The 10,035-nt window shown below is 37.9% G+C and overlaps 1 protein-coding gene across 1 annotated transcript in view; it reads left to right on the top strand.

The window, feature by feature from the left end:
• LOC106867705 (cilia- and flagella-associated protein 99) overlaps positions 1-10,035 on the top strand; it is a 49,367-nt gene that overhangs the window by 25,305 nt on the left and 14,027 nt on the right. Inside the window, exons 9-10 of the mRNA XM_052972608.1 lie at positions 2,019-2,171; positions 7,739-7,824. Of these exons, the coding sequence (XP_052828568.1) occupies positions 2,019-2,171; positions 7,739-7,824 (239 nt within the window). The remainder of the gene's footprint in view (positions 1-2,018; positions 2,172-7,738; positions 7,825-10,035) is intronic.

Genomic DNA, 10,035 nt, shown 5'->3' with positions numbered 1-10,035 from the left:
TATATATATATATAAATATATATGTATATATCTATACACATGCCACCACCACCACCACCATGTTTACTGGTTGTATTTTATATACTCCCCCCTTTCACTCTCACTCTCTCTCTCTCTTTCACATTCTATCTCCCCACTCTCTCTCATTTCCTATCGCTCCACTCTCTCTCCTTCTTTCTCTCTTTCTCTCCTTTTTATAAAACCTTTCATATACCTGTATAAAATTTTTCCTCCTTTATTCTTGCATGTTTACACATTTGAATCCATATTTCTATTTAAAACATCCTAGAAATGTAACACTGTATATTGATTTTACCATGTTTATGTAGCTACAGGCACTGGTATGGCTGTATGGTCGACAAACCTGTTATGCAATCATGTTGTTTTCGGTTCAATACCATTGTGTGACACCCATGACAAGTGTCTTCTACTGTAAACCTGGGTTGAACAATGCCTCGCGAAAGGTTTTTGAATAACAGAAACTGTGCAGAAAACCTTACCTCGCTTTACCTGTTTCAGCCATTCGACGGTGGCCATGCCTGAGCACCACCTTGAAAGGTTTTAATCAAATGAATTGACCCCAGGATGTTGTTTCTTTTAATAATAATAATAATAATGATAATGAGACTATTGCTTGAGGAGACCTAATGAGTCAAGTACATCAACATCAACATCAAAATTAAATCAAATGGAAATTGTAGTTGTGACCTCCTTGTGTCGGTAGCACGTAAAAAGCACCATCCAAACGTGGCCGATGCCAGCCCCCTCTGACCCCTGTGCCAGTGGCACGTAAAAAAGCACTCACTACATTCTCGGAGTGGTTGGCACTAGGAAGGGCATCCAGCTGTAGAAACGCTGTCAGATCAGATATGTCTTCCCCCCCATCATTGCCTGACAACTAGTAATTGTGTGTTTATGTCTCTGTAACTTAGCAGTTTGGCAAAAACAACTGATAGAATATGTGCTTGACTTTAAAGAAAAAGAAGTATTGGGGTTAATTCATTTAACTAAAATCCTTCAAGGTGGTGCTACAGCATGGCCACTGTCTAATAACTGAAACAAGTAAAAGATAAAAGCTACAATTTATATTGAATTCTGTTATTTGTCATTTGGAAGAATATTTTTGCCATCCTTGGTAATATCAGGAAATACAATAATAATAATTTAACTTTCTATTAAATTTCTTGGTGCTTATACAAAATCATGAAGTGAATACTAATTTTCAAAATAAAAAATATTTATTAACCTTAAAATAAAATTAAGCAAAACAAAATTCTTATTTGCGTACTTGCAATAAATATGTCGATTTTTTTTTTTTCTTTTCCTGTGTCCTTTTTTTCTGAATTTTATCACCATGTTGGCAATTTACTCCCTTGAAAACCCATCTCGGCGAAACTTCATTTAAGAAATTTCTGTTTTTCAGAAAATTATAAGACATTTATTTTGCACCTCTCCTTGCCTTTTAGCTTATACCTGCTTCAGTCATTAGACTGTGGCCATGCTGGGGCATCCACCTTGAAGAATTTTTAGTCAAAGGAATTGCCCCCAGTACTTCTTTTTTCAGCCCGGTATATATTCTCTCAGTCTCTTTTGCCAAACAGCTAAGTTACAGGGATGTAAACACACCAACGCTGGTTGTCAAGCAGTGGTGGGGACCAACACAGACACAAAGACACACCTATATATATATATATATATATATATATATATATATATATATATATACAACAGGTTTCTTTCAGTCTCCGTCTACCAAATCCACTCACAAGGCTTTGGTTGGCCCAAGGTTATAATAATCTGTGGCTACGTTCTGAGTTCAAATTCTGCCAAGATCAACTTCGCTTTTCATCCTTTCAGGGTCAATAAATTAAGTACCAGTTGCATGCTGGGGTCGATGCAATCGACTTAAACCCTCCCCCAAAATTTCAGGTCTCATGCCTTGAGTAGAAAAGAATATTGAAGCTTAACAAGTTTCTGTTTTTTTATTGGTTTTTTTTTTTGTTTTTGTTTTTTTTCAGGAGCATCTGAAGGAATTGGCTAACCTTGAACTGAAGTGTGCTGACCCAACACTGAAGGAAAAAACTTACCTGAAACTGAGAGAAATAGAAAACGAGAGAAATAAACTGTTACAATTCAACAAAAAGAAGTGCATCAGTATGCCAAATTTTGAGGTAAACCACACCGTTCTGCTTTCTTTTTTCTTTTTTTCCCCCTTCAAATCCCTCTCATTTGTCTTTTATAAAAAGACTGGAAGGAAAAATTTCAATGTTCTGACATAAACTGTGTCTGAATCTGCAAAAGAAATAATTGAAGAGTCGCAGTTGTAATGCTTGTGGTTAAAGGCCTGTTTGGTTATAATTGGCCAAGGGTTAAACAACCATAACAACAACAACAACAACAACAACAACAACTGCAAGACACAGAGTGAACCAATGGGAGAGCTTGTATTTGTTCACTTGACCTGCAAGAAATATCAGCTAAATCTTCATGCACATCTTTAAAAAAGAAGGAAGAACATGACTATTGTAAGTTTCAGACATACCATCTCTGCAACGAAAGATAAGATGTAAAACTGGGCAAGTTAACCAAATCTAGAATGTCTTTGAAAATAAATCTACAGGGTAAGGTCTATCTTGGAGTACAGGGTAAGATCTAACTTGGATTACAAGACAAGACCTAACTTGGAGTACAGGGCAAGGTCTAACTTGGTGTAAGGCCAAGGATACAGGCATGGCTGTGTGGTTAGGAAGTCTGTTTTGCAAGTACATCTTTTCAGGTTCCTTCTAACCCTGCAGAAAATGTTTTCTGTTTTGAGTTGATTAAAGTCTTCTTAATGAGATTTAGTAAATGACAACTGTACTGAATCCTGTCGAGACCCAATGTTGCTTTTGAACAGTGGATTTAATCCATTGCCCAGTTTAACATCATTGCCTGTCCCTTTGGCCTTTGGTTCTTTTAGGTCATTCCAATCTGTTGCTAGTAATTGGACCCTATTTCTTGATTTGGTGATAACTTACTTCTTTCTATCCTTCCATATGTTCTAGAGGTCCCTAAAAAAGGGTTAATGAGTCCCACTTTTCTTGCTCTCATTTATAAAAAATATAAGAATTTACATGATGTATGAAACATTTATGACATTTTCTAGGGGTCTGTTAGTATTTTGGCTAAGGTTGAGACTTGGGATTCCAAATCTGTCGGAAGGAGGACATTGGAGGAGAAAGGGAAGGAAATTTTAATGTCATGCAAGGGTTGTATTCTGTCGGTAGACACACACACACACCCACAATGAACCAGCAGGAAAGCTTGTACTGGGTTGCTTGACCTTCTAGAAATAGCAGCTAAATCTCCATATATGTCTTTAAAAAAAAAACAAAGACATGAATACTGTAGTTGAAAACATACTATGTCAGACACACATACGAGGGGGTACTGAAAAGTTCCAGGCTTTAAGGTACCACGAAAGGCCTGGCTGGAGGCCCAACCTTCCAAGTTTTTTTACAGGGCTTAGAAAAACTGAACGACCACTGCAATAAGTGTGTGAATCTGAGAGAGGAATATGTCAAAATAAAATCATAATTAACTGATCCTCCTGAATTTTCTTTTACCCAAAGCCAGGAACTTTTCAACACCCCTTCATGTCACCCTTATAACCGCAGTCAACCTAGATAAAAATATCATAAGGTGAGCCCACCCCCCACCTCACTCTTTGCTTCAATTCCACCTTGGAAATATCTAAACTTGACCTTAAATTCATGAAATAACTGTATGTAGGTCATGGTATGTAGGGCTTTTCACTGCCTTTCCCATTTAAGAAAAGAAGGGTGTTGTTTATCTATTAATTTCATATCATTTCATATTAAGCCTATCTCTTATTTCTTATCTTTTATCAGTCTGTCTTTCTGTTTGGTTGTCTCTGATGGTCGTCTCATGTTTCTATATTTTATTCACCAAGGAACAAAACTTGCATTATTATTTTATTTATTTGGATTCAAGTAAATCTCTGCTTCTCCTTTCCTCTTTCTATTGTTTTTCCTTTTCTCTCCTTTTTCTTAATTCCACACTGATACATAAATACATTTGCTTAATAAAGTCTCTTGACTCCGTCTGTCACGAATGACCATGGGTGCACCTAAGAGGTTCCCCTCGGGGGTACAAGTCTGGGCAGAAAGTTGCCTCACCAGCGAACACACAACCTAGGGTTGTTATTATGGAAGACCAGCGGTCGCCCACGCATACCAGCTTTTCCCTCTCCAAGCCACTGATGTTATCCAAGGGAAAAGCAAAGGGGTCGATACAGCTTGACACCAGTGATGTCGCAAATCATTTCTACAGCTGAGTGAACTGGAGTGAACCGTCTACCAAATCCACTCACAAAGCTATTGTCAGCCCGAGGTTATAGTAGAAGACACTTGCCCAAGGTGCCACGCAGTGGGACTGAGCCCAGAACCATGCGATTTGTAAGCAAGCTACTTACCACACAGCCACTCCTACACCTATATATAATATATGTATATATATATATATATATATTTCTGTATAGACTGTTTCAAGTGGTGTACAAATTTTTTATGTAAAAGGAGGTTGTTAGAATTTTCAATAATTGTTTATTTAGTGCTTTCATCTCATTTCAGAGAATCATCAGGAATGTATGTATGTATGTACGTCTGTGTGTGTATTGGAATGCTATTTATTATTCTATTATGTTGTCTAGTGTCTAGTGAGCCTTGGTTGTTAATTTTTCATTGGTTGTACACCATATTAGGCAGGGCTATGGTGTTAAGACAAGAATGACCGCGCTAACATATATTTATGTTTTTGTATATTTGTTTTAACCCAGAAATTTACTTTTTCTTTGTATACAAATATTGGACTTAATGGAACTGACATTCATGAGATAAGAAATGGAAAAGTTAAAAGTCTTCTGTAATGCAATATGTAAGATTATTTATGAAAGTAATTCATAGTTTATTGAAGAGAGAATAAGTAGAAAGGGTGAGATTGCTGCATATTGAGTAGTGTGTACATGGTCTGGCCTTACAAAACAAGGCCAGTCCCTTGTGTCGAACATAAGGAAAAGTAGGTGAGAGACCATCTCATGGAGTAAGGTGACATGACTTTGTGTGGACTACTGGACTGTTCTGGTCTAGGATTCAATTCACCGGTTTTTATGATCCTAGAGAGATTTCCTAGAAGGTTTAAGTAGACTATTTAAGAAGGGGGTTCCAGCTCATTTGGTTACACACCAGCCAGCCTGACTGGCTGAACCATGTTCATGTAGGCATTCATGCCATTTATGGTGACACAATTTTTCATAACTGACATTGCCTTTTATGCCAGAATGCTAGGCTGTGGTCCTGGGCTGAGAAACCACAGTGCAAAAGTTCAAAACTCAACAGAAACCTTACTACAAGTGGAATCATCTACTGTGGGCCTAAATGTAGCTCAGTTCTTCATCTGCATATTTGAAGACATTAGTGGCACTGGACAGGCACGGTGGTCATAATTGATATAGATGAAGAGGTCAGCCTGTATTCTTTAACCCTCAGGATTCTTTTGAAATGATTTTTCTTACAGAATATGGAGTCTTTCTTTGTTATATCTCCAGCACAAGACTAGCTTTCTAGCATACATAGATCATTGTGATATCGTTCTTACACCCATCTTGGTTAACCAGAACTTCATTAGCAAGACAAGTGGAACTTATTTCTGCAGATAATGTCCAGATGAGCACAGCTCGTGCTCTCAACATTGTGGCTGTCTCCTCCTAAAACAAAATGGGGAATAGGCCTGGGTATATAAAAAAAAATCCCCTTTTAGTCTTTCTTTCTCTCTCTCCCTCTCATACACACGCACACAAATATACACAAACACACACTATCATCATCATCATCATCATCACCCTCATAGTTTCCTTCCGCAATTTCATGTATCTCCTGCCACCTCACCCCACCCATCTTAGCAATTAATTCCCCGTTAACTCGTTTTTGCACCATTTAATTGCAATAAATCCACCACAGAGAGACAGAATAATCACATATTTTCATTAACCTACGCTAAGTGTCTCATTGTGTCATTAGTGTGGGTCATTAAAGTAGGGGAGGAGGAGGAAGAAGAAGAAGAAGGCAGGGGAGGAGGAAGAGAAGGAAGAGGAAGGAGGAAGATGAGGAGGTGAAGAAGAAGAAGGCAGGGGAAGAGGAGGAGAGCAGCTTGATAAATTGGTAGTTTTGGTGTTTTATAGGTATATGGTGGAGGGGGTGGGGTGGCTGGCCAGTGGTGGTCATTGTAGCTGCGGTAGGGGTGACAATGGGAGAAAGTGTAGTTGTGGTGGGAGATATGGTGGAGGTGGTGGTCATGGTTGTGCTTGCAGTGATGATGCTGGTGGTGGTGATCTGCTGCTGGTGGGCAGTAGTAATAGTAGTAGTAGTAGTAGTAGTAGTAGTAGTAGTAGTAGTAGTAGTAGTAGTAGTAGTAGTGATGGAAGGGGGTGATGGAGGGGGAGTCATCATGGAGAGTGGTGTTTGTTGTTATGGTCATCTTCATTGTTGTCATTGTTATCGTCTTTGTGATAGCGGTGGTCATGGTGAGGTTGTCCTCATCATGGTGATGATAGTAGTAGTGGTAGTGGTGGCAATGGTCGTGGTGGTAGTGGTGGTGGTAGCAGTAGTGGTGGAGGCAGTGGTGGCGGTGACAGTAGTTGGGTGTTGTCGTTGTGGAGGTATTTATGATGGCGGTGTTAGTGGTGCTGGTGGTGTTGGTGGTGGCTGTAGAGTTTGTGATGGCAGTAATTGTCAGAGAAAATTCTTTGGATAGAACACAGACTTGGTCTTGTTAGAGAAAAATTCTTTAATCAATTAGAATTCGAAATGTCTATAGGATTAGTTCATTATTTTTTTCTCTTATAATTAAGATCAGTTTATTAAAAGCTCACCTTATCTATAATCTATGATGCATTTGTGTATGTGTATGCTTGTTGCACATATACATGTAAGCGTGTGTGTGTGTATGTATGGTGAGAAGCTCTTAGTGAATGGTGTCTGTATCAAAATATAATGATATCTTTTGGTCTATTGTTTCTTATACTGTTTTAGCCATCATCTCTGTGACCTTGCCAATGTCTCTGTTGTCTTATTGTGTTTTGTTGGATCTTCTATAGCTTTTGATGTTGCATCTATGGCCTTGCCTGTGCATCTATAGTATTTCTGTGCATTTACACCTTTGCTTATGCATCTATAGCTTTGTGCCCCTACAGCCTTTCTGGTGCACCTGTAGTCTTACTTGTGCTTCTGTGGCGTTCATATTGCACTGCCTGTTCTAGGATTTTTTTTTTCACCTACAGCCTTTCTTGCATACCTCTAGCCTTTGTGGTGCACCTGCAACTTTCCTTGTGCACCTGCAACTTTGCTGCTACATCTATGGTCTTCCTCATGCTCCTGTGGCTTTCTTGGTGCACTGCTTGTTCTAAGATGTCACGTCTGTATCTACTGTATACTCTGAAGTCCATGTTTTGGCTTGTTTATCATCGTTTGTTGAGATGATGGACGAGACATGAAACTAACCAATAACACATCAAGATATCACATAAATGGGTGATGCAGAATATCAGCAAGTATCGCAGCTAGATATCACATAGATATAATTTGTGACAACCACCATTAATTTAATTCAGTTTGTGTGAATCTAATTCTCATTTGTCTAAAAAATGTCGTTAATCTATGCAATAATATTCTTCTACCTGCAGACTCCAACACCTATTAAGATGACAAAAGCAGCTGTCCTCAGAGAAGGAAAAGTTCATTTAAATGAAGAAGAAGCAGAACTAAAATGGTAAATTCAGAAATTTTTAAAAAGTCAATAGAAATAAAGAATACATCAACCTATTTCCAAAATCATTTTCTCCATAACAAAATACAGTGAATGGCTTTCTTACACATTCAAATATGCCTCAAGCAGATTTGAACTTGTAATAACATTGTGTTTATGCACATCACTGCTTGGCGTTGTCACCCTATATTTTATTTATGGTGAGCCACTGAATTGCACAACCAATCATTGAACAATGGTAAGAATATCATAAGAGATTGACCTGTCTCTCATGTCAGTTTGCAGCACTTCCCTTTCTGGTGTCTGTAGCTGAAGAGGAGATAATCACTTTGAAATGTATGCGTCCAACAGTCTAATTTCGGGGACACTGTGGACTGCCTTGTTGTATTTACACCTATTTGTCTATAGTGGGAAATTTTCTCCATGACAAATTACTGAGAATGGTTTTCTCATGGGGTCAAATAGGCCTCAAGCATATCTGAACTGCTAACAAGCTTGTATTTATACGTTAAGTCTGAATACAAGTTAGTGCGGTCACTGCTGGAACACCCTTCATCATAAGTCTGAAGCTAAGCAACCACAACAACAACAACACTAATAACAACAACAAAAATAACAACACTAATAACAACAACAATAACAATGACAAAGCACTAATCTCCACTGAACTGATTCCTCCCTCATTTAATTGACTTCGTTTATCAAATTAATAAATGAGATCAGTAATGAATTGTTTGCGTAATTGTTCATTTTCACATCCACTGATTAGTAAATCCAACATTTTTTATTATGTAATGTATTGTTGTATTGGTGTAGGCATGGTTGTGTGATTGCGAAGTCTTCTTCCTAACCACATGGTCTCAGGTTCAGTCCCACTGAGTGACACCTTGGACAACTGTCTTCCATTGTAGCCCCAAGATATCCAAAAGCCTTCTGAGTGAATTTGACATACAGAAACTGCTATAAGTCTAACATATGTGAGTGCATATGTGTGTGTGTGCATATATATATATTATCATTATCATCATCATCGTTTAACGTCCATTTTCCATGCTGGCATGGGTTGGACGGTTTGACTGAAGTCTGGAGAGCCAACGGCTGCACCAGGCTCCAATTTGATCTGGCAAAGTTTCTACAGATGGATGCCCTTCCTAATGCCAACCACTCCGAGAGTGTAGTGGGTGCTTTTACATGCCACCGGCACGAGGGCCAGTCAGGCGGTACTAGCAACGACCACATCCTTTTCTATTCTAGGCACAAGGCCTGAAATTTTTGGGGAGGATCCAGTCGATTAAATTGACGCCAGTACACAACTGGTACTTAATTTATCGACCCCGAAAGGATGAAAGGCAAAGTCGACCTCTGTGGAATTTGAACTCAGAGTGTAAAGACAGACAAAATACTGCTAAGACTTTTGCCCAGCATGCTAACAATTCTGCCAGCTTACTGCCTTATAATATGATATAATATGATATCGTATAATAAAATATGATGTATTATGTGTTTAGCTTTTGTTAATAACCTTGAAGCTTAACATGCTTTAAAGATATAACATTGCATTAATAAAAGGCTTAAATTTAAAATAACACATCAAGTATTTGGTGAACCATCAAAGCACCCCATCTTTATGGAACGCTTCAAAATGGTGGGTGGAGGAGGGTAGCAGAATACCATAGTAGAATACCTGTCTGCTGAGGTACCATAAATATTCTGAGAAACTAAATGCAATATTTTGTGAAAGTGGAAGTGTTTGGTTATACTAGTAAAAATATTTATAGCTTAAGTTAACAGATGAAAGCGGCTGTCGGTTTGTGGTATAATCATTAGCATGTTTCTTCCAGACTATGATAGATATATAGATACCAGATTGGAGTCTCTCATCTATTCTTTTTCTGTCCCAGTGTATTTGATGATATATGTGAATGTATATGATTTTATGTGTGTGTAGACCACATCTGTATATAATATGATTGTGTGTGTAGCTGTCTAAAGATCCATGAGTCAGAGCAAAACTGGCACTCATATATTGGTGTACATAATTGTTAAGACTGTTCTTTTCAACCTTTACTCAACTTCTAGTTAGAAGCCAATTGTTAAAATGGCAGTTTTGAGAACATTTTTTTAATAATGATAATAATAATAATAATAATAATAATAATAATAATAATAATAATAATAATAATAATAATGATGGATTCAAATTTTGCTATAAGG

This window comes from Octopus bimaculoides, chromosome 14, assembly GCF_001194135.2.
Source record: "Octopus bimaculoides isolate UCB-OBI-ISO-001 chromosome 14, ASM119413v2, whole genome shotgun sequence".
NCBI lineage: Eukaryota > Metazoa > Mollusca > Cephalopoda > Octopoda > Octopodidae > Octopus > Octopus bimaculoides.
This window is presented reverse-complemented; position numbering and strand designations above follow the sequence as displayed.